The sequence below is a fragment of the Microcaecilia unicolor genome, chromosome 6 (assembly GCF_901765095.1).
Source record: "Microcaecilia unicolor chromosome 6, aMicUni1.1, whole genome shotgun sequence".
NCBI lineage: Eukaryota > Metazoa > Chordata > Amphibia > Gymnophiona > Siphonopidae > Microcaecilia > Microcaecilia unicolor.
In genome coordinates, this window is record NC_044036.1 from 8296569 (window position 1) to 8322203 (window position 25635).

Here is a 25635-nt window from a genome sequence, read left to right on the forward strand (position 1 = left end):
AATTCTGGTAGCCGAGGTCGCTTCCATGATGCCGCCAACACCAGCTTGCCTGTGACAAATACCTGCGTAGCAAATTGGTGGATATGTTTTTTGGCCTCTGGCGGACGAAAATGTAGGAGACAATGGTCCATTTTCAGCTGATATTTTGTAGCAGTTACCAAATACACAAAGTCCACTATTTTTTCCCCAATACCGGCAGGCGTGTACACAAGACCACCATATAAGCTGCATATCACCTACCTCCCCACAGTCCCGCCAACACAAAGCTGATCCCGAGTGGAATATCTTGAACAGGCGGCTGGGTGTATAATACCAGCTATATAACATTTCTAAAGCGCTACTAGGGTTACCAGAGGCGGACTGACCATTCGGGCAACCGGGCACTGCCCGAGGGCCCAGAGGCTCTGCCTGATTGCCCGCAGCCGCACTTTATAATCCTCCCCGGTCTTACCTTGAAGGGCCCTGGTGTGCTGGATGCCTTCTCCGGGATGTGGTTCCTCTAGGTGCACATGCTGAAGACCAGTGGTAGCAGTGAACACCGGGACACCTGCAGATGTCATCACTTGCCATCTGTGGCTATTTAAGGAAGGCCCTGGCTATCAACCAGCACCTTTGCAACGGGTCCAATAGACATGTCTTGGGTGCATCTTCAGCCCTGTCCCAATCCAGGTTTCTCGTACTGTTCACCCTACTCCAGTTTGTGTGTTCCGCCATGCCCTAACCTTGTTCCAGCCCAGATCCAGTTTGTATCTTCCATCTTGTTCCAGCCTGTGTCAGTTTGCGTCTTCTGCTGTTTTGGGGCTCAAGGTTCCTGCTTTTCTTTGCCCTTGACTCCATCAGACCAGCCCCCAAGAGCTTTTTAGAGCCACTCCCCCACCCTGACTTGTCAGGGTGCCTTCAAATGCTCTTTTAAGTGCCACTTGTTACCTAGTCTCCGCCAGGGCATGACTCGCCTGCCACCAGCCAGGGCCTGTCTAGACTTCGGGATGGGTAAGTGGTGTAAACCTGACTGCGGTCCAAGGACTCACCTACCCCCAGCAGTGACAAGCAGATAAAGACCATGTAGCCTATCCATGCCATCTACTATACCGCCCTCTCCCTTAGAGATCCTATGTACTTGTTCCAAGCTTGCTTGAATTCAGAAACAGTCACCGTTCTACAATTTCACCACCGTTTACTCATTTATGCATTCTTTTTCCCACTGCTATCTGAAAACTGATTTTCCTCAGGTTACTCCTGAACCTGTCCCCTTTCACCTTCATCTTATATCCCCTCATTCCAGAGTTTTTTTTTCATTTATGGTTGATAAAGGTGAGCCGGTTGATGTAGTGTATCTAGATTTTCAGAAAGCTTATTTCCTAAAAGAAAGGTCCATAAGCCATTATTAAAGGTGGGGAAAATCCACTGCTAATTTCAAGGATAAGCAGCATAAAATCTAATTTACTGTTTTGGGATCTTGTCAGGTACTTGTGACCTGGATTGGCCACTGTTGGAAACAGGATACTGGGCTTGATGGACCTTCGGTCTGTCCCAGTATGGCAACCCTTATGTTCACCTTAGGAGTCAGCACTCAACAAAAAGACCTAGGTGTCATTGTAGACAATATGCTGAAATCTTCTGCCCACTGTGTGGCGGTGACCAAAAAGGATCCAAGGAATTATTAGGAAAGGGATGATAAATAATACCAAGAATATTATAATGCCTCTGTATTGCTCTAAGGTGTGACCTCACCTTGAGTACTGCGTTCAATTCTGGTCGCCATATCTCAAAAAAGATGTAACAGAATTAGAAAAGGTTCAAAGAAGAGTGACTCTTCAGCTTGGAAGAGAGAAGGCTGAGGGGAGATAAAACGGAGGTCTGTGTGGTATAGAATGGGTAAAAGTGAATTGATTTTTTTTCTCTTTCAAAAAGTACAAAGACTGGGGGACACTCAATAAGATTACAAGGAAATACTTTAAAAACAAATAGGAGGAAATATTTTTTCACTCAAAGAATAGCTAAGCTCTGGAACTCATTGCCAGAGGATGTGGTAACAGGAGTTAGCGTATCTGGGTTTAAAAGAGGTTTGGACATGTTCCTGGAGGAAAAGTCCATAGTTTGCTATTGAGACAGACATGGGGAAGCCACTGTTTGCCCTGGGATTTGTAGCAGGATACTGGGCTAGATGGACCATTGGTCCGATCCAATATGGCTAATCTTATGATCTTATGCCACAGAGTTATTTAAACATCTCTATCCTAACTCCCCTCTCCCACTTTTCTTCCACAGTATACATACTGAGAGATCTTGAAGTCTGTCTCCATATGCTTTATGACGAACGCCACTGACCATTTTAGTAGCCGCCCTCTGGACTCCATCTTATTTATATCTTTTTGAAGGTGCAGTCTCCAGAATTGTACATAATACTCTAAATGAGGTCTCACCAGAGTCTTATAAAGACGCATCATCACCTCCTTTTCCCCACTGACCATTCCTCTCTTTATCCACCCATACATCATTCTAGCTTTCACTGTCACCTTTTCTATTTGGTCACCTTAAGATCATCACATATGATAACACCCCTCTTCACCCCATAAACTGTACCATTCCTACCTGAGCACACAATTCTGGAATGTGCTGCCGCGCAAATTAAAAACAATCCATGAATTAGCTAACTTCCGAGTTCTACTGAAGACTCATCTCTTTAACAAGGCATACGACAATGATCAACAAATATAAACTCCTTTACGTACATCCAAAACTGCCTCTACAATATCTACTTGCCAAAACACTACCATGTTTTTTCACTATCATGGTACCCAAGATCCTTTAGCTACCACTAAATGTATATTTTCTTATATAACTCTTAAATATTTCTTAAATACTTCTTAATATGTTTGCTTGTTAATACACTATCATGTTTTATCATTATCATGCTACCCAAAATCCTTCAGTTATCACTAAATGTATACCTTTTTCATGTACTTCTGTTACTCATGATGTATTGTAAGCCACATTGAGCCTGCAAAGAGGTGGGAAAATGTGGGATACAAATGCAATAAATAAATAAATAAAATTCCCTCGGGTTTTTGCACTCCTAAATGCATGACCCTGCACTTAACATTAAATCTTAGCTGTCAAATTCTGGACCATTCTTTAAGCTTTGCTGGGTCCCTCATGTATTCACGCCACCAGCAGTGTCTACTCGATTGCAGATCTTGGTATCCTCCGCAGAGGGAAACTTTACCAGCAATATCTCTTATAAAAATGTTGGCCCCAGAACAAAACCTTGCAGTACAACACTGGTAACATCCATTTCCTACGAGTGAGCTCCACTTACCACTACTCTCTGTATCCAGTCACTTCAGGGCCCATGTCGAGGGCACTCAGTTTATTTATAAGTCATCTATGCTAAAATCTAAGTACACCACATCTAGCACTTTCCCTCGATCCAACTCTCTGGTCGCCCAAAGAAATTAATCAGATTTGTCTGACAAGATCTACCTCTAGTCCTGCAATCCACTAGATTACAGAAACCTCCCTATTCTCTGTTTTAAAAGAATTCCCATTAATTTACTTATCACAGAGGTCAGACTTACCAGCCTGTGATTCCCAACCTCCTCCTTACTTCTGCTTCAGTGGAGAGGGACCACATTTGCCCTTCTCCAGTTCCTCGGGACCACTCCTGACTCTAGAGAAGCATTCAAGGTCAGCCAGAACTTCTCCAAGTTCTGTTCAGTAACCTCAAATAAATGCCCATGTGGCCAAGTCGCTTTGTCCACCTTTAGTTTAGCATGGAACCTGAACACAGTTCTCTGAAATTGTTCCGACTCTACCACACTTCCATTCCTATTTGTGTCTGTCTTCTGCGGTCCTGCTCCTTCAGCTGTGAACACAGAAATATTTGATAAGCAATTCCACCTTATCTTTATCAGCTTCTACTTTTTTTGTACCCCGCGCTTTCCCACTCATGGCAGACTCAATGCGGCAGGCAATGGAGGATTAAGTGACTTGCCCAGAGTCACAAGGAGCTGCCTGTGCCGGGAATCGAACTCAGTTCCTCAGGACCAAAGTCCACCACCCTAACCACTAGGCCACTCCGCCACTCCCCTTCACCTTTGAGTCTCACAATGCCACTTTGGCACTTCCTCCTATAACATATCTAAAAAAAATGTCTTAACCCCCCATTTTACTATACTGGCTATTTTTACTTCCATCTGAATCTATTGCATTCCTGACTACTTTACCAGCTACTACGTTTGAACCAAAGCAGTCTTTTCTTCCTCTTATTTTTATTTACTTTCCTTACAAAAAGGTTTGTTGCCCTTAAAAGTAGCTCCTTTCAGTTTTGCCCACTGCTTTCCTACTTCTTCCAGACGTTCCTATCCATTACGTTACAATCAACACTTCTATGCTGCGAGAAACCATAAATAGATCAATGCGGCTCACGTTACAAGAACTAGGACACATTCCTAGAAGTACCGCATTAATAAAAGGACAAAAACAGTACACATCCAATTAAACCTCAGGACAATATGGGTTTGATCATTAACATAAAACATCATGTACTATTGTCCAGACAATACCAGTTTCTGAAACAACCACATTTTCAGAACTTTCCGGAAGAACTCACAATTATAATGACATCTAATATTTGCGGATGATACTAAGATCTGTAACAGAGTGGACACCCGGGAGGGAGTGGAAAACATGAAAAAGGATCTGCAGAAGCTAGAAGAATGGTCTAAGATTTGGCAATTAAAATTAAATGTGAAGAAATGCAAAGTGATGCACTTAGGGAATAGAAATCCACAGGAGACGTATGTGTTAGACGGGGAGAGTCTGATAGGTACGGGCGGAGAGAGGGATCTTGGGGTGATAGTATCTGAGGATTTGAAGGTGATGAAACAGTGTGACAAGGCGGTGGCCGTAGCTAGAAGGTTGTTAGGCTGTATAGAGAGAGGTGTGACCAGCAGAAGAAAAGAGGTGTTGATGCCCCTGTACAAGTCGTTGGTGAGGCCCCACCTGGAGTATTGTGTTCAGTTTTGGAGGCCGTACCTTGCTAAGGATGTAGAAAAAATTGAAGCGGTGCAAAGAAAAGCTACGAGATTGGTATGGGATTTGCGTTACAAGACGTATGAGGAAAGACTTGCTGAACTAAACACGTATACTCTGGAGGAAAGGAGAAACAGGGGTGATATGATACAGACGTTCAAATATTTGAAAGGTATTAATCCGCAAATGAACCTTTTCCAGAGATGGGAAGATGGTAGAACCAGAGGACATGAAATGAGATTGAAGGGGGCAAACTCAAGAAAAATGTCAGGAAGTATTTTTTCATGGAGAGAGTGCTGGATGCTTGGAAAGTCCTCCCGCGGGACATGGTGGAAATGAAAACGGTAACGGAATTCAAACATGCGTGGGATAAGCATAAAGGAATCCTGTGCCGAAGGAATGGATCCTCAGGAGCTTAGTCAACATCGGGAGGCGGGGCTGGTGGTTGGGAGGCGGGGATACAAAAAGTAGCAAATATGAATTATCTTGTTGGGTAGACTGGATGGACTGTGCAGGTCTTTTTCTGCTGTCATCTACTATGTTACTATGTATGTAATATACGTCGGTAGTTGCTTCACCATTTGGCTGCTTGATAGGTGAAAGATGTCTCTAATTCAGATTTATATTTTACTCCTTGGGGCGAAGGACAAGTAGTTTTTGCGTAATAACGGAATCAGTGCTAACATGTATAACAGAACTGAACCATGCAACATAAGAAAAAACAGACATAGCTTTAAGATTTGAGTGGACCTCAATAGGTAGCCAGTGAAGACTTACTAGGAGCGATCTGGCACTTTCAAACCTAAAAGTCTTAAAAATCAAACAAGCTGCCGTATTTTGTAATAATTGAAGTTGCCTGCGTATGGCTGCAGGGAATCCCACGTAAATGACATTACGACAGTCTAAGTGTCCGTACTAACAGACGAAATACGTCAGTTTTAAAATATGACCGTATATGTCTTAACCCCCAGAGGAGATGAAACATCTTGATCGATAACATATGAACAGAAGGCTCAAAGGACAGAGTGCTCAATAAGGTATTTTCAATTGTGACTAACTTAATAAGTAGTTCCGTCAGTTACAAAGTTAGCAGTTAGATTTGGGTTTCGAGGATGAATAATAAGCAAAAAACTTGGTCTTTTCAGTATTCATTTTCACTTTGGTAGACCTTGCCCAAGATTCAGACAATCCAGTATCTCTTTGATCTTAGTTGTTATGTATGAAATTTCTCCATCTAAAGGGATGAATGCAGTTGTCATCCACATAAATGAACGGATGCAGCCTCAAAGCCTCCAACCTATGTCCCAAAGGGGCCATGAGAATGTTAAATAAAATTAGGGACAATGGGAAGCCCTGCGGGACACCATATAATGGTGACTATTCCCCCCGAGAGCTCACTCTTCATTTTTTACCCGATACTCCCAGATTACAACTCCTTGAAGTAAATCCCCCATCCCAACAAAGCTGGGGTTTTTTTTTTTTTTTTGAAGTCTAGAACCATTATTTTTGAATGAACCCTCTCCACACCTGTCTTAATATTGACTCACACCATCTGGTGACCACTAAATGCCAAATGATCACCACTACAATATTAGAAAAACTCTGCCCATTCATACAACCCAGATCTAGCAGGTTCCATTCAGGGACGGACTGACCATTCAGGCAGTATCCGATGGCCCAGAGGCACTGGCCGATTGCTGACACATATTATAGCTCTCCCTGTTTTTTTTTGAAGGGCCACTGGTGGTCTAGTGGTCTCTGCAGGGGCAGTAAAGAACCCCACTTTTTCCTGCCTATCATCGCTACTCTGCATGGTGGCGCCAGCGTGTTTAAAAATGGCTGCTGCTACTTTCGTGCAGAAGTCTTGTGAGACTGCCGAGACCCGCGAGACTACTGCGATAATTCTCGGCAGCCATTTTTGAAAGATGCAGTGGTGGCGGCACCGGCCAGGAACAGTAGCGATAGCAGGCAGGAAAGACTGGGGTTCTTTCCTGCCCCCAAAGAAGCCGCTAGATCACTAGGGCCCTTCAAGGTAAGACCGGGAAGGGTGGTGGCGTGCGGGAGGGGGTAGCGGCACAATGGCAGGCAGTGGCTGGGGAGGGGGGGGGGGGGGGTCCAATGACCCTTACTGCCCAGAGGCCCCGACCACTATCAGTCCCGCCCGTGGTTCCATTACAAACTGCTGGAACACTTTTCCCCGTAGAGAATCTAAGATCTCCTTACTTCTAGACAACCTCACACCAGGGACACAGCAATCAACGCACGGCTAACGAAATCACCTATAAGCACCACTTTCCCTTTCCCTAGCTTATCTTGTGAATGTCTTCAATTAAACCTCTGCTCATTTCTTCAGACTGTGAAGGAGGCCTGTAAATCACACCAATGTAAAAACATTTTTCATTCCCTCTTTCCAGATTAAGCCACAGTGCTTCTTCCTTACCCCTTAAATCCTTAAAGGTATTTAGGGGGTCCTTTTACAAAGCGTTGGCATTCGGTAAGCCCAACGCAGGCTTACCGAACGCTAAATTGGGACTGTTGCTGGTGGCAGTTCTGCCCTGAGTGCGTACCGTTTCCAAGAGAAAAAAAGAAAACCCCCAGAAACGGCTTGCGTGACGGTAACCCGGCAGCAATCAAGCATTGCCGCTCGCTGCCCGGTTACTGCCAGTTACCTTGGGAGCCGTTATCGCCACCTCAATGAGCGGCAGTAAGGGCTCCCCGCCGCACGGCCAAATAAAGGGAATTACAATAATCTAATCGCAAAAGTACCAAGCTCTGCAGAACTGTATGCAAATCGCTTGCTGGTATCATTCCCTTTAATACTCGTAATTGAGAAAAAGCATTCAATATCACTTGATTTATCTGCGTTTGCTTTTGGATCATTTTCTTTTTTTCGAGGGTAAAATGATTACAAGACAAGTATTTTTCAGAATGTACGATACCTCACTTACGTTTTTACTGGATGCTGGCTTAATTGTCTATTAAAGTTTTGACTATAATGCTTTTGGACCATTTTCTTTTAAAACTGCCCAGACTACATGTGGGTAAAGTATATGCCCATAAAGTTCTGCAGAGCAGGATGAGATAGCGTTCTGTTCATAGAAGCTGGGAAACGTGCGAACACTTAACAGGTATAAATGTGCAGCAAACTCTCTATGGATTAGACATGCACATACCTTCCCTGTTGAAAATTGGCTTCTCTTATGTACATACTGGGATCTCTTATAAAATTACCCATAAAGAGTATTAGCCTCTATTTCAAAACATATTATAATTCTCACCTTAAATGTAAATTGTAAGCCACTATGAACTGAAACTTGCATTTGGATAACAGTGGGATACAAGAACGCATAAATAAATAAACAAAACGCGTAGAACTCCACAAAATAAAACATATTGAAGGCAAAAGTGGACGAGGCTTTGAGTATTATTTCCTCTTTTAAAAAGTGGATCTTTTTGCCCATGTTATACCATGGTGTTCCCCTGGGGCAGGCAAAGAATGAGCTAAGGGCATCCTTTTACAAAGGTGCAATAGTGTTTTTAGCGTCACTACACGCCAAGACGGCCATTAAATTCCTTTGTAAATTGGGCCCTTAGTGACAAAGCAAAACTGTGGGGCCTTTTTATAAAGGCACATAAGGTCCATCAAATCGGCGTTACTGCCCGGCTAGCAGTGCGCCTGGCGGTAATTCAGAATTTGGCGAATGCCAAAAACACACGGTAGAAAATAATTTGCTATTTTCTACTGCTGGGGCGTTTCCAGTGGTAATTGGCAGTTGGCGTGCGCTGGATGGTTCAGGGGTGTAGCCAGAGTTTGGCTGGAGGGGGGTCCAGGGCCCGAGGTGAGGGGGCACATTTTAGCCCCCTCCCCGGTGCCTCCAACCCCGCCGCCATTGTCGACCCCACCCCCGCCAAATTTGACACCCCCCCTGCCCACGACCCTCTCCCGCCGCCAACCCTCCCCCGCTGCCGCCTACCTTTGCTGGTGGGGGACCCCAACCCCGCCAGCCGAGGTCCTCTTCTTCCTGCGCTTGGCTTCAATCAGTTTCTGACATCCCCGTCAGAAACTGAACGAAGCCAAGCGCAAGAAGAAGAGGACCTTGGCTGGCAGGGGTTGGGGTCCTTCGCCAGCAAAGGTAGACAGCGGGTTGGCGGCGGGAGGGTCTTCAGCAGGGGGGTCCAGGGCCAAATCTACAGGGGCCCAGGCCCCCGTGGCCCCACGTAGTTACGCCCCTGGGACGGTTGCTGTGTGGGTAACGCGTGAGCCCTTACCACTAAGTCAATGGGTGGAGTTAAGAGCGCAGGCCGTATATAGACGTCTGCTGGTTTTCATTTTGCCGCACGTCCATTCCCTGACCCTAACCCCCCCCCCCCCATTTTCCCCAGACGCACTGGAGAAATGGTCCAGTGCAAGTCCAATACACGCGCCCACAGTACCGCTGACCACTTTTTGCCACACCTTTGTAAAAGGGCCCCTGTGTGTAAATTTCCAAAGGGAAAATTAAATGTAGAGAGAGAAAAAAAAAAAGCACAAACCTTTGTGGATAATTGTTTATTGGGCAAGTAAGAAAGCAAAAACTGCACGCACATTTGGTTTTTTTACTGCTGTAGATCCCACAGATTAAAACTACTTGCACAATCTGCAAGACAGCACAGCAGATGAAAAGAGAAAGTCAATTTATAGCGAAAAAGTTCATATTTTCAGCAGTGGCGTGAATATTGGTGCTTTAAAACATCCTCCAGAAACGAGCGGGTCAGCCCAGAGTCATGCATAATGCCGCTGCTGCTCATTACAAACATTTAGTGAGCATTCATCACCACGCTCTGGGGTGGGGTGAGGGCTAAATCTTACAACAGCAGCTAATACCCATTGTTCTAATGGAGAGCTGCTGACACAGGTGATAAACCACAGCCTTCTAAACATTTCTTGTAAAATGCTAATCAGAGCCTGCATGTTCTTTAACCCGCCAATCAATAACAGCAGGACTTCAAAAGCAGAGATTAAAGAGTTATGAAAAATGATGCTGGGAGATTTCTGCCTAAAAAAACTTGCTACAGTCACTGAAAACAAGAAAAATGAAACCAATTTAGCTCCAGATTAAGAAACAGAAGGTGGAGATGAATCAATTTAGCTTGCCGGGCTAGGGCACCATATATCACAGCTCAGCGCTGGAAAAGGAACCATTCGCCTAGGACGACTGGCCCTCTGCTTTCTTCTCCTGCTGGATACTCCCCAGCTCTGATCCGTGTTACGAGAACCCCTACGTCACAGCCGTCTTTGGGCTAGGGAGCAAGAGGCCTGCACTTCACATCATCGCTTAATAGCTTTTGATCAGAAGGGCGGCCTGAAGTCTTGGAACTATGACCTTATCCAAACTGCTGCTACTCAGGCAGGTGGCTGAGCGACTGGAAAAGGGTGCGTCACACTTTCCTCTCCAGCCATTTTCCAGGGCCCAAAATTTAGCATTTTGCCGACTGCTGCCGCTTTAAAACCCGGATATTCAATGCACTGGCATTGAATTTCGGGTTTGCGGAGCCGGCTAACACATAGCTGGATGTTCAATACTCAGCACTTAACTGCATAAAGGCAAGACCGATTTTTATACGGTCCTATTTATGCCGTTAACCTGGCCAGTTGAATATCGGCACTTAACCAGACAAGTGCTGATTCCCCCCCCCCCCCCCAAATGTCCAGTTTTCATTCTGCTTCAGCGGCAGAGATGTCAAGTCTCACTCATTAGGTGTGTGTCACACTCGTTTGAAAGCTCTCTCACTCTCTGAGCTCTATTTCTTACTCACCAGAACTTCAATACCAGTGAACTGATCCCGATCACTGCTTTCATGAGAGGGAAGCCCGAAAGAAGTAAAAGAAATCTGAGCACACCTTCCTGCCTACTGCTTCCCTTTGCCCTGTGCCTTTTCTCTTTACTGCAAGTACATGTGCTCTGAATTAATTACAGGGTGGAAGATCATTTCAGCCCCCAAAATGTATAAAAATAGCTCCCCACTTTGCATTCTTTCAGAGGCTCCAAAGAAAAGCCAATATCATTTCATTCTGCTTTGATTCATCTGCAAAGTAACGCTACACTTAAATCATTCTAGATTTACACCCTGGATGTACCGCCTGAAAAATCTCACTCTTTGGGATGGTTCACCCTTGGCATCTCTGCAGCGGCACTGACCGGTTAAGATCTGCTGAAAATGAGCAGTTAACCCCGATCAGGCGATTTAACTGGTCAGGAGCCGTTTCCAGCTGGTTAAATTGCTTTCAATATCGACCCTTCACTTTTTTGAGAAAGCTTTTACATCAGAAATCCTAGCTCTTCCTGATCAACATCTTGTCAATTTTACACAGAAGTCAGTTTTCTGAAACCTCCTATTTACGTTCCCAGTGTGTAAGATTCAGAAAGCAAACTCTCTCTTATGTGCACGAGTTTAGGAGTAGAAGCAGTGAAGGAAGAGTGCAGAGAACACACTTAGGGGGTCTTTTACTGAAGTGAACTAAGTTGTTGCGCTTAGCGTGCCTTTAACAGCAAACATTTAAATGCGCTAAATGCAAACGCTGTGAAGTAATTGTTTGGGGGTGGGGGGGTGGGGTGCCCAGCACACTCTCTGCAATTACCACACCGTAAACTTCATTGGCATGATGAAACTTGGCTGCAATTAGCACAAAGGCGCTAACAGCACGGGCGCTAACAGCAAACATGCCGCCCTCGCCCATTCTCTGCCTAGTTCCTGCCCCCTTGTAATACCACGTAATTAACGCAGGAATTTGTATGCGCTACACAACACTATGTTGACAGGTGGCGTGCTTGTGCGGTAGCAGTTGATGCAAGCTAACACATAACCACTAGAAACAGCACCTTTAGCTATGCCGGGCCTTTCCACTGAACTCCTCGCCATGTGAATTATGGATCACGTCTAAATACTTGTCCTTTGAGAAAGCTCTGGCCACTTGGTTATTTCAGCTAAGTTTTTGGGCAAGATACTGGATTCATTTAATTCCAGGAGTATTTCTAAATGTGTGTCCCTTTGGAGACTTGGCTGTTTGAGCAAACTTTTGTGTCGGGTACTGTTCTCAAATTTTTTTCTTAACCAAAGAATGCATGTTTTTGGGAAGATGAATTATGTATCTGACTGAACTGCTATTCTGTTTTTAAATGTTTAATTATATATTAATTTTATTTTGTAAGCCAGTTTACTACTGTTGTACTAAGTGGTATACTGAGTCAATAAATCAAATCACATCAAGCAGCTTTACACACTTCAAGGGGCCTCTTAAAGATCTGAATGAAACTGAGGAAAAAGGATGGGGACCAGCACTGTCATTTAAACATGAAGGCACACCACGTGGCCCAGCTAACACTCAACAGAAAAGACGTCTTACTTACTTTTCAATGTCACTGTTCTTACATGTCTTCGGCATTGCTTCCAGTTTATTACACTCTGCATTACTCGTTGAAGGCATTTCTGGAAGAGAGAAAGCAGCATTTTATTACACAGAATAGTTTCTTCCCATCTGTATCCTCTTCCACCCCCGACGGCATGCCTAATGGACTCTCAGTAACCCTAGATGGACTGAAGGAGGCCTCCTTCAAGACACTTTCTCTACACTGCTCGAGAGCTAGCAAGGGCTTGCATAGTAGCGGCAACCAGTCTTTCTCTCTGCCAGCCTCAGTGGACACCAGACTTATGAAAAAGTTGAGGCCAGTGGCAGCCTCCACTTTCCATTCCATCTGCAATGAGAAAAAGAGAGCAAGTGCAAAAGGTTTGGTGACTTGACGTGAGCCTCGGAGTGCCATCCTTCACCCTCCTGTCCCTCACTTTTACAGTCTGTGTCCCGTAAATGACGTAATGGATTCAGATAGGCTGGAGTGGGCTTTGACGACAACTCCAGTAGTTGGAACATAAGGATAGAACCGGGCAGACTTCTACGGTCTATGTCCCAGAAACACCAAAGAAACACCATGATCAAGTATATAATCTCACATTCACTGTTGATTTAAGTGTTGGACAGACTGGATGGACCGTTCAGGTCTTTATCTGCCGTCACTTACTATGTTACTGTATAACCAAACCTCTAAGACTCTTCTTACTGTTCTCCTTGACTTCAGTCTTTATTTATTTATTTATTGCTCTTGTATCCCACATTTTCCCACCTTTTTGCAGGCTCAATGTGGCTTACAAAGAACTCAGAACAGACCTCATGGAAATACAAAGTGTGTTTTTGTTTTCTCTAATCTGTTTTAGGGATCTGCCTTGCTCTTTGCCCTCCTGTCCCTCACGTAAGCTCATCCCTCTCACAGCTTATAGAACAATCCCCACACAATGTCTTTTGGAAACAGGATCAGCTAAGCAGCTGAAGGATGAACCTGGGAAAACAAAATAGGAAAGTAAAAGCAACGCAATCCACACTTTTCAGCACTCACCGTCGCTGGCCCATTTGGAAAATTCCGGCGTTATTCGGGTACTAGGTGTTCCACCGCTAAAGAAAGAAAAAAAAGAAAAAGACACCATAATAAAGCTGTAGCCCCTAGTTCTGACGTGAAATGATGGAGACCCCCACCCACATGCAGTAAACCAGTTCACCACAAAGCACTGATCTGTACACTAACTGCCCTCGTGCACCTGCGCTCAGCTCACAACTCCTTCCTTTTAGCTAGTACAGTGGGGGAAATAAGTATTTGATCCCTTGCTGATTTTGTAAGTTTGCCCACTGACAAAGACATGAGCAGCCCATAATTGAAGGGTAGGTTATTGGTAACAGTGAGAGATAGCACATCACAAATTAAATCCGGAAAATCACATTGTGGAAAGTATATGAATTTATTTGCATTCTGCAGAGGGAAATAAGTATTTAATCCCTCTGGCAAACAAGACCTAATACTTGGTGGCAAAACCCTTGTTGGCAAGCACAGCGGTCAGACGTCTTCTGTAGTTGATGATGAGGTTTGCACACATGTCAGGAGGAATTTTGGTCCACTCCTCTTTGCAGATCATCTCTAAATCATTAAGAGTTCTGGGCTGTCGCTTGGCAACTCGCATCTTCAGCTCCCTCCATAAGTTTTCAATGGGATTAAGGTCTGGTGACTGGCTAGGCCACTCCATGACCCTAATGTGCTTCTTCCTGAGCCACTCCTTTGTTGCCTTGGCCGTATGTTTTGGGTCATTGTCGTGCTGGAAGACCCAGCCACGACCCATTTTTAAGGCCCTGGCGGAGGGAAGGAGGTTGTCACTCAGAATTGTACGGTACATGGCCCCATCCATTCTCCCATTGATGCGGTGAAGTAGTCCTGTGCCCTTAGCAGAGAAACACCCCCAAAACATAACATTTCCACCTCCATGCTTGACAGTGGGGACGGTGTTCTTTGGGTCATAGGCAGCATTTCTCTTCCTCCAAACACGGCGAGTTGAGTTCATGCCAAAGAGCTCAATTTTTGTCTCATCTGACCACAGCACCTTCTCCCAATCACTCTCGGCATCATCCAGGTGTTCACTGGCAAACTTCAGACGGGCCGTCACATGTGCCTTCCGGAGCAGGGGGACCTTGCGGGCACTGCAGGATTGCAATCCGTTATGTCGTAATGTGTTACCAATGGTTTTCGTGGTGACAGTGGTCCCAGCTGCCTTGAGATCATTGACAAGTTCCCCCCTTGTAGTTGTAGGCTGATTTCTAACCTTCCTCATGATCAAGGATACCCCACGAGGTGAGATTTTGCGTGGAGCCCCAGATCTTTGTCGATTGACAGTCATTTTGTACTTCTTCCATTTTCTTACTATGGCACCAACAGTTGTCTCCTTCTCGCCCAGCGTCTTACTGATGGTTTTGTAGCCCATTCCAGCCTTGTGCAGGTGTATGATCTTGTCCCTGACATCCTTAGACAGCTCCTTGCTCTTGGCCATTTTGTAGAGGTTAGAGTCTGACTGATTCACTGAGTCTGTGGACAGGTGTCTTTCATACAGGTGACCATTGCCGACAGCTGTCTGTCATGCAGGTAACGAGTTGATTTGGAGCATCTACCTGGTCTGTAGGGGCCAGATCTCTTACTGGTTGGTGGGGGATCAAATACTTATTTCCCTCTGCAGAATGCAAATAAATTCATATACTTTCCACAATGTGATTTTCCGGATTTAATTTGTGATGTGCTATCTCTCACTGTTACCAATAACCTACCCTTCAATTATGGGCTGCTCATGTCTTTGTCAGTGGGCAAACTTACAAAATCAGCAAGGGATCAAATACTTATTTCCCCCACTGTATGTACCAGGGCCGCCGAGAGACTGGGCCGGACCCGGGGCCCCGTCCCTGCTACCGTTCCCCCCTCCCCCCCCCCCCCCCCGAGGTCGCCACCGCTCCTTCCCTCCACCCCCCCCCCCGAGGTCGCAGCAGCCACTGCTCCCCCCTCCAAGGTCACCGCCGCCACTCACCCCCTCCATTGAAATCGCAGTCTCACCTCTGTGAAAGCAGCGCTGCAGGCAGCAGAACGCCTCCCTTCGGGCCTCCTTCCCTCTCTGTGTCCCGCCCTTGTCTGACGTAACTTCCGCGAGGGCGGGGCACAGGGAGGGAAGGAGGCCCGAAGGGAGGCGTTCTGCTGCCTGCAGCGCTGCTTTCACTGAGGTGAGACTGCCATTTCAATGCAGGGGGCAGACGGTCGACAACGGAGGGCGGGTGGGGCTGTGGCGCTGGGCCCCCCTTGGAGGCCTGGGCAATTTTGTCCCCCCTGTCCCCCCTTCTCGGCGGCTATGGCATGCACACAGCTTGAAAGGCCATCGCATATGGGCTTCCAAGGTCTTACAGGTCCCAGAAGGGAATGGTCACAAGTTCTCAGTTTTCATTTCAGATGTGATTTTTGGCGGTCCGGGAACAGTGCTAAAAGGAAACTGATAAGCAGCGACATTGAGCTGCTCACTGGATAACTTAAGCCATCCAAGTCAGTTGCACATATAGTGCTATAAAACTTTATCCATTTAAAGTTTATGAGTGTATTTTTAGTGATGCCCTTGGTTGAACAGGATGACTGAAAACCCAGGGGAAAGTTAAAACATACAGCTTACTCATTTAATTTTATGTGGTTACCTTGCTGCTGCAAATTACCCTCTTTGAATAAACAGAACGGAAAGGGTTTGTGCGTGCTTACTTTAAAACAGCACCTCGGAGCGCCTCCCTCTCTTTGGCTTCGCCTGGCTCTTCCCCGGTGCATGGGATAATGTCGGCCTCCGTGTACCTGCACACAGAAAGTTAAGGGAAAGGCAGAGTTTGACAGTACCCTATCCTATTTCAACATTCCCCAGAGCAGAGAGTGTACGGTGCAGGGGCAGCCCAACGCAGCAGATGCCTCCAGGGTTAGACGGCTGACTGTTTAGAACCCGGGAAGAATGTTCCGAGCGCCAGGGTTTCAAATGATATGAGCTCTAGGAACGTTTCCAGCCATTGAGCTCTGATTGGGTCAGAGGCTGGAAAGTTAAAACCGTCTTGCCACCAGTTGTAACGGGGATCTGTAACGAACTGAGGGATATGGGGCAGCCAGAGAAAACAGGAATTCAGGTCCTGTCATGCTGACCACCAATTATGTGATTCACGATTTTCCAAGCAGTTTTAAAGTGGCAATTTAAAGGACACCCTGCCTGCTCAAAATTAGTAGGATGGAAACTGCCACAGCAAAACGCAAAGTTTTAGATCCAAGTCAACACTGAAGAGGGCATTAGTGCAGCTGAGGGTTATCACTTCATACTAGGAGTGAGGGAGCCGTCAGTGATGTGCTTCAGTCTACTGCTCTGGGGAAGATACGCCAACTGCAGTTTTGCTGCTCTAGGACAGTGGGACACACTTCAACAGCAGGAGGTCCATCTACGTACAAGAGAACGTCTTTGTCCTGATTAGATTGTAAGCTCTGTCGAGCAGGGACTGTCTGTTCATATTCAAGTACAGCGCTGCGTACGTCTAGTAGCGCTATAGAAATGATAAGTAGTAGTAGTAGTGCTTACTGGAAGGCCCAAGTGTACTGTTACATTACCTTAAAAACTTTTACTTTACACAGTGGCGTAGCTATGTGGGGCCATAGGGGCCTGGGCCCCCGTAGATTTGGCCCTGGACCCCCCTGCTGACGACCCTCTTGACCCCCCCCTCCCGTCGCCAACTCTGCCCCACCATTGTCTACCTTTGCTGGCAGGGGACCCCAACCACTGCCAGCCGAGGTCCTCTTCTTCCGGTGCGAGGCTTCGTTCTGTTTCTGCGAGTCTGACATCCTGCACGGCAGACTCACAGAAACAGAACGAAGCCTCGCGCCGGAAGAAGAGGACCTCAGTTGGCAGGGGTTGGGGTCCCCCGCCAGCAAAGGTAGGCGGCGGGGGGGAGGGGGGGCAATGGCGGGGGAGGGGCTAAAATGTGCTCCCTCACCTCAGGCTCTGGACCCCCCCCCCCCCCCCCCCCCCGCCAAAGTCTGGCTTTGCCCTTCTTTAACACAGCTGCAGCTCTCTCACAAGGGTTTAGCCTGCTGTACACATATCAATGGTAAAACTTAAGTACTTCTTAAATTTAAAAGGTCCCTATGAGGAGCATGCTTGACCCCAGGGTGCGTCTTAGACTGCCTGCACTGTGACCATCTATCTGATAGGACATTGCAAGGGCGGGGGGTGTCCACAAAGAACACAGGCTCCAGGAAAAGATACACATATAGACAATTATTAACTCCCCCTCCCCGAATAACATGTCAAAGAAACTCAAGGGTCCTTGATGGCCTGAGAGCCGATGACACTATCAGTGTCACTCCCTGGCCAGCAGAGATGTCAGACTGGCAGCAGTCTCTCCCCTCCTGGCTGAACACACTAACTCTAGTTTACCTACACCAAGAGATGTCAAATGTCAAACTATTCAGCACCTCTGGTGTGGAGGGCTCAGAGTCCGTGAGGCTGCAGTAAGCAGGAGTTCAGTCTATAAAGCAAGGCAAGATTTGAACTGTCCACAGTGGGATAAAAATTGCATGTACCCTTTATCAAAAATATGAATGCATTTTCTTTTTGATGTTTGCAGTAGCCACTTGTGCCTGCTTTTTGGAAACTTTAAGCATGAAGATTTGAATATTTGCATGGCATCTATGCACACACTTTTTTTTTTCCCTAGACCTAAACACACCCTTAGGAATGCAGAGAGAGGGGACAATTTTCAAACAGACTGGTAAAGCACTCTGGAACTATACAAAATGGCAACGGTAAATGTGTCAGCAAAGAAAAAGACTTTCATGAATCAGATTCCTACCACTGTCCATGTCAGAGGACCAGACCATTCCACAGGACACACAGCTTTCTCCAACAGACACACGAAACTCCTGCAGAGAGATGATGTGAGAGGATAATAATGACAAATCTACCATCAATGACAGAAGAATGCACAGAGGCAAAGGGAGGTGACATGACATGGAGTCAAACTCGCGTGGCTGCCAGTACCACCTGCCCGCAGGCTCTTGGGGGTCTCTGCTGAGGGCAGGAAGGGGGCGTGCACTGGAGAATTGCTAAAAGGATACTGTGGCTTCCCATACTCCAGTGTGTCATCTCCATCCACATCCAGATCAGCATCACTGTCGTGGTTCTCTTTGCTGCTGCACATGATGAAGCCAGAGCCTAGCAGGAAATAATAGCACACAAACATTAGCGGGGAGAGCCCCAGACTTGCACAAGGCTGGCGTATCACAAGTCTAATAGCCACATGCAAAATCTATCATGCAAAAAATGACTTATTAAATGTTTGCCATATAACACAGTTAGTGCATCAGCGCCAAGCCACGAGACACTGACCAATGGTGAGGCAGCTTTAATGATGCCCAATGACATCACAATGTGCAGTGAGAAACAAACCTTAAAAACAAAGCCCGGTGCCACTTACTGGGCTCCTAACACTCAAATCTGTGCTTTACACACCCAGAATCAGGGCTTTTTTTGAGGGGGTACTTGGGGGGTACTGAGTACCAGAACCTTTTCTATTGTCTGCTAAAATTGACCCATTGACCACAAGTTTTAATGAAAGAATTCAGGCTCTACACGCCAATTCTGCCTTGTCATAAATTCTGTGACTGGTTGTAGAGGGCCTGGCCATTGTGGGGTGGGTCCCTCAGTGATCACCCCACCCCTGAAAGGTGGCCTGGAATTTGAGCACTGGCACCTTTTTCGCTGGAAAAAACGCACTGCCCAGAATGTACATAAGGGCGAAAGTCTCACTCTGCTGGGCGCTAGCCCTCATTTCCAAACCTTACCATACAGGATTTGGATATGGTGGCAAGAACATTCAACTCAGGAACCAGCACCACATACTGGACCATCCTGGAGCTGCCGGGGACCCAGCAGCCGTCTTTAAAAGAGCAACTTGAATTTGGAGCAGCCGACTCATTTTCCAGCATCGCCTCCAAGCCAGAGCAGCTGCTCAAATATTTGAGGACTGAACTAGCTCAGCCTGGATACAGAGCCGATTCCTGGATAACGGTGTAGTTGCGAAGGTGACACCAGAGGATCCCCATCTGCCACTTCTCAGGGCAGAATGCTTCCAGCTCCAGGAACAGCAGCACTGACAGAGAAGAGAGAGGCGTAATGGGGCAGAAAGTGCAAAATAGTCTTGGACTTTCGTATAGGAGAATGGTTTTCAAGCATAAACTGTTGAGGGGTACTGGCAGACAGAGCAACTGATACGACACAACCTGCATGATGGTATTCTGACGTGCAGATGGGGAGCGGAGCACAGCCAGGTTGTATATGATGGTTCCATAATAAAGGGGACCAGCTGTGCGGAGGACAGACAAAATACAAAAAAATGTTCCAGCAGCAGTAAGAATCCAGAATAGAATTCCAATGTCCAAAACCATGACCTGCTGATACCCTGGTAGTACTGTCCTCCCTATGCATGCCAAGGATTTACAGTCTGTGCTCAGTCTGCTACCAGCTAAAAGTAGCAAACGCCGCTTTCAGGGACGGCACCAGGTCACTGCAATGCACAGAACAACTGAAGCCCAGCTTAGGGAGCCGCTAGCAAAAAAGAATGAAAACTGCTGCCCCTCACGGTGTGCAGCGCTGCGTATGCCTTGTAGCGCTATAGAAATGCTAAATAGTAGTAGTAGTAGTGCCACTGCTGTCGACATCCAGTTCTCCAAGCTGGTCTTCCTCATCACTCTTACACGCAGGTCCGACATGCCACCTCTCTAAACTGACTGTTTGGGAGACAAACTCTGCCATTGATCAGAGTGTATCTATCAAGATAACTTACCCTGCCAGCCTACAGTACTCTTTACAGTGAGAAGCGCAGCAGTCGCTTTCAGCTCGCCTCAACGTGACACAGGGCTTCATCCCTATCCCACTAATGCCTCCCCACTGACTAGAACAGCAAACATACTCGGGACACTGCCCAGGGGTCAGTGTAAGCAGAACACAGACTCATTCCAGCCTTAGGACAAAACAGGAATAAATAATGATATAGCTACCAAAATTCACCATGAAAAGCTCCTGGATTTTTGTTTTTTTTTTTCTCTTTTTTTACTACAAAGCTTGCCCTTTTCCGTTGCCCATCAGAAGTAACCATACACAGCCTCTCTTTTTACGTCTCCTTGGATGGCTCTTATCAAAGAATCATCATACACAATTCAAAATGTTTAATGTACTCCACCCTCTCCTTACCTAACACTTTCTTTTGCTCGTTTGTACTTAGGGCTGGGATTTGAATCTAAAAGCTTTCATCCGTTGCTACTTGGTGAATTCTCCTCTACTTTATATGCATCTGCCCTCCTCTTCCAAAAAAAAAAAAAAAAAAAAACCCCACCCAGTCCAGTCACTACAGTAAGAGCCTTTGACCAGGAAAAGCAGTTGCAGTCTGCCTATATGACATTATTTCCGGGGAGGGGGGGGGGGGGGGTGAGTGTATATGTATAGATACATGTTTCTATGCTTCTCCTATACAAAAGAATTGGGCCATTTTTTTGGAACCTTCAGTTCGTTTTCAAATTTAATGTGCCTTTTCACTAAATACAGAAACACAGAAATACGTAGGTAGATAAAGACCATAAGTACATAAGTATTGCCATACTGGCAAAGACCAAAATTCCATCAAGCCCAGCATCCTGTTTCCAAAAGTGGCCAATCCAGGTCACAAATACCTGGCAAGATCCCCAAAAAAGTACAAAACATTTTATACTGCTCATCACAGAAATAGTGGATTTTCCCCAAGTCCATTTAATTATGGTCTATGGACTTTTCCCTTAGGAAGCCATCCAAACCTTTTTTTAAACTCCGCTAAGCTAACCGCCTTTACCACATTCTCTGGCAACAAATTGCAGAGTTTAATTACACATTGAGTGAAGAAACATTTTCTCTGATTCGTTTTAAATTTACTAATTTGAAGCTTCATTGCATGTCCCCTAGTCTTAGTATTTTTGGAAAGCATAACCAGACGCTTCACATCTACCCGTTCCATTCCACTCATTATTTTATAGACCTCTATCATATCTCCCCTCAGCTGTCTTTTCTCCAAGCTGAAGAGCCCTAGCTGCTTTAGCCTTTCCTCATAGGGAAGTCGTCCCATCCCCTTTATCATTTTCATTGCCCTTCTCTGCACCTTTTCTAACTCCACTATATCTTTCTTGAGATGCAGCGACTAGAAATTAAACACAATATTCAAGGTGCAGTTGCACCATGGAGCGATACAAAGGGATTATAATATCCTCATTTTTGTTTTCCATTCCTTTCCTAATAATACCTAACATTTGGAAAGGAATGGAAAAGCCTTGAGTGGTGCTGACTCCAACCTCTCCTCCCTCACAGGAGCTGTGAATGCTGCTTCCGCAGTGCCAAGCTGACCTAGGCAGCTAAGGAGTGTTTATATTTGTTAAAATTTGCTATACCGCTTGGCTTCTGCAGGTCACAGTGGTCTACAATTGTATAAAATTACATAAAAACACATAAGAAAGGAACGCTATTAACAGGAAAGGCCTAGACATTCGTTCCAAGACTAGAAAAGGACAAAGATCTAATGCTAAGCTTCATGGAGACAGAGAGTCAACCAGCTTATCTAAACCATCAAGCCCTCAAATGCTTGAGAAAAAAATTAGGTCTTTAACAAACCCCATTAAAATCAGGAAAGATTTTGCCTGTATCGCGTCAGGAAGGCAGTTCCATAGGCAAGGTACACGCCAGAAGAACACTCTCTCTCGTTACTTGCCAACGAGCTTTGAGAATGGAAGAAATGACCATATGATGGTCATTTAAAGATCATAAAGCTCTCCCTGAAATATATGGAATGACTATTGAAGTCAAATATGAAGGAACATGATCACAGGCTTTTATGGGCTACAACTAATAACTTAAAACTGGACCCTGTATTTACTGGAAGCCAGTGGACCTGGGATTAAACAGAGGATCTTCCGCATGGCACAATGTTGCTGGGCCACAGGTAAACATTTTGATGTAGGCTTCTCACGTTCCAACTTCAGAGCCTCTTTTGGGATCTCCTGGGAGGTTGCCCACTTTCTAAGCTGTGGGCCTCTATCCTGCAACACCGCCTTTTGAACGTCAAATTGCAGAACACAGGCAGCACTACCAGCCCTGGCTAAAAGTTTCACTGGCAGAAGGTAAGTGTGCTGTCCTTTTCGGGAAGGAAACAAAAGGGGAAGAAGAATTGAAGTAATCTTGAATATCCGAGTCGATTCCCATCAAGGAAATCGATAAGAGGTACTGACAGGGGTTCACAGAATGTCACAACTTTCAATGAATCCATACTAGGAGGAAGTGATTTTCCCCATGAGGAACTGGAGGTGTGAAATGAAGCAGTGGAGCTCGAGGCAGCCGAACATCATACTCAGCCTCTTTGAGGGCCCTGAACAGGTAGCAGGTAAGATCAAGCAGCTGCTGAAAGCGAGGGGGAGGTGTGTGGCGTGGGGCATCAATTTGCAAGTGCTGACACGGGAATAAGAGAGAAATTTCATATAACCACTGCTCTCAAGCTAATGCTCTTTTCGGGCCAACTGGAGGAAAGGAAATCGGTGTTAAATGTAATCACTTGATCAGGTTATTGATTCTGCAATCGGAAGAGTTACTTCTATGCACATACTGTGTCTGTCTTAGAGCACAAGAGAGGCAGGAAAGGTGCTGACTTCTACTGATCAGAGCTCTCACAAGCATTCTCCTTGTGAAAGCTCTGAACTACACTTCTCTAGGGCTGAGGCCTTGAAAGTGAGCAAATCTGCTCTCGAGTTGATTGCATTAGTTCCACACATGGGAGCCAATTCCAGCCGGTTTTGTGTTGGTTCTTTATATTTCTGGGAAAGGTGGGGGAGAAATCCCACACGACATTCAGACACTCAATAAATTCCAAACCCTGTCTTTAAGCCAGTGCTTATAAAAAAGCTCTCTGTGGCCACCTGTGACCCCATTGTTACAGCCTCAGAAGCTGACCTTCCATCCATGCTGCCACCCCTAGCTCTCCGCAGGCCTATCAGGAGGCACAGGCCAGTGAGGGGTTTTAGGAAGCTCTGCTTTAAGCGGGAGGGCTGGTTTATCAACTTCTTGTTTTGCATCTATTGATTCCTAGGCCTTTGTCAACGTTCTCCTTTTCCCTTATATTTATTTACTGGCATTCAGCTCTCGCCATTTCAGTAGGAGCTGAAGGTGGGTTACAGTCAAGTATTTCCAGTACAATCTAGGTTTGAACTTGAAGAAATGGAGGGTTTAGTGACTTGCCCAAGTTCTGAGTTTTTACATTTGTTGATAAGGTCACACCACCTGGGTTTATAGATCGCCTCACCTAATGCCTTACACAAGTGCTTGGATGATCGAGACAGAGGCACCCTGGGAGCGCCTGAAGGAATGGAATAAAAATCAGAGCGCAAAGCATTATTGGAATTTACTTTATCTGTTCTATTCAACAACGGATAATCTTCAAACTTCTTACTCTTACCTAAAGCACACAGGGTGGTTCTTCCTCTTTATTTATTCCCTACTCTCCTGCTCGTTTACTTTGCTCTCGAAATGATCAACGCCTTGTTCTACCAGGTCCAAAACTCAGCTGGAATTTACTAGAAATTGTGCTTTTTTGCTGCCCCTTCTTTTTTGGAATTACATTCGTGCAGGGCCTTCTTTTAAGGCATTCAAAACGGAACTAAAGGCTCGGCTTTTTACTCAAGCCTTTGTTAATATCTCGATTGTTCCCCTGGGACTGGGCTCTGTTGCTTTTAGGTCCTAATTAAAAGTCCTTAACCACCTCTTACCCATCTCTTAATTTGTTTTATTTTTGGTCGCTTATCTGCTGGATGTGTACCTTTCCTATTGAAATTATAGTTCTTTTCCTTTTTAATATTGATTTTAATTATTGTTCTTCTTTTAATCAGGTGAGCAGATTAGGAACTGTCCTGTCTTAGGGGTCTTGAGAGACTGTCCTTCCAGCAGATACAGCGATATTGCCCAACTAACTTTAAAGGGTAAACTGAAAACCTTGGAGAGGAAAGAGTATATGAGAATATGAGCATGGTGCGGATACTGTATAGAGCTTCACCAGTTAAGAAAGAACTAGGCCACTGGTGACATGACTCTGGAAAAAAAGAGGCTACCATATTTGTTTACTGGGGTACGCACATCAGTGCAGATGGGCTACCCCTCTACACATGATGTGAACAGAGTAATACATAAAACAGAATCAAGGAAGTGCCTTGCATTTTATTAGAGAGCCTGTACAGTCAAATATAAACACTTCAGGACCCTCCTCCCTTGGTTCAGACACAACTAGTGAGTTTTGTTTGATGTGACATATTTTGCATCACAGAAACGTTTATTGGTGCTAATTTTAAGGCTAAAATATAGATTTGGCCCACTGCCAGATGGGAGGTACCTGGCTCTTTCCACCTTCCCCAAATGCCCTAAATTTTAAGGAACAGGCCTGCCGGTAACTTTCAGTGAACCATGGAAAAGCCAGACAGAAAGGAAAGGATAGACAAAGAAGGGGGTGACGGATTCTGCAGGGTCATTTTGTGAGTTTCAAAGTGAAATTAGTTACAGATACAGTCACGGTGTCTTCTGTAAACTCAATCGATTGGTTGCTGACAGTCTTCAGAGCTGCAGTGCTCGGACAATCAATCGGCTGTGGTGTCACCTGCCACTTTGTTCAACAGTTGACAATGCAATTATCCAGTGCGGAGGCAGAGAGTTGGCGTCTGTCAAACACAGTTAGCCACTACCCCAACACTTCTTGATCATGTGTTTCACTTGCAAAGGTATGGTAAGGCGAGACACCGGGACACTTAGGTCTAAGCAGCAAAGATATCAGACTGCTGTTTTTGTTTCCTGGAAGATTCCCTGATGCAACCTGAACTTGCTTTTTCTGAAGGCTTAATAAAGTCAGGTCCCTCGTGGGCTCCAAGATTAATTATGGGCTTGGTCTTATTCCTCCAGAAAGTGAGCTAGAGCAAGGGACTTGCTTTTGTGGGGAAATGCCTTGTTACTACATCTAGCTTATTTTGTGCCTATTTAATTTTGTTTCTGGCTTGAACTTACATAAGTGTTGCCATACTGGGACAGACTGAAGGTCCATCAAGCCCAGTATCCTGTTTCTAACAGTGGCCAATCCAGATCACAAGTACCCCT

At 45.6% G+C, this 25635-nt stretch overlaps 1 protein-coding gene across 4 annotated transcripts in view; it reads right to left on the reverse strand.

Moving 5' to 3' along the window:
• RNF220 (ring finger protein 220) overlaps positions 1 to 25635 on the reverse strand; it is a 739925-nt gene that overhangs the window by 55229 nt on the left and 659061 nt on the right. For all 4 annotated transcript variants that reach the window (XM_030206266.1, XM_030206264.1, XM_030206265.1 and 1 more), the window contains 4 exons: positions 18552 to 18648; positions 16170 to 16256; positions 13461 to 13516; positions 12423 to 12501 (listed from right to left, as the gene is read on the reverse strand). In XM_030206266.1, coding sequence (XP_030062126.1) covers positions 12423 to 12501; positions 13461 to 13516; positions 16170 to 16256; positions 18552 to 18648 — 319 coding nt within the window. The remainder of the gene's footprint in view (positions 1 to 12422; positions 12502 to 13460; positions 13517 to 16169; positions 16257 to 18551; positions 18649 to 25635) is intronic.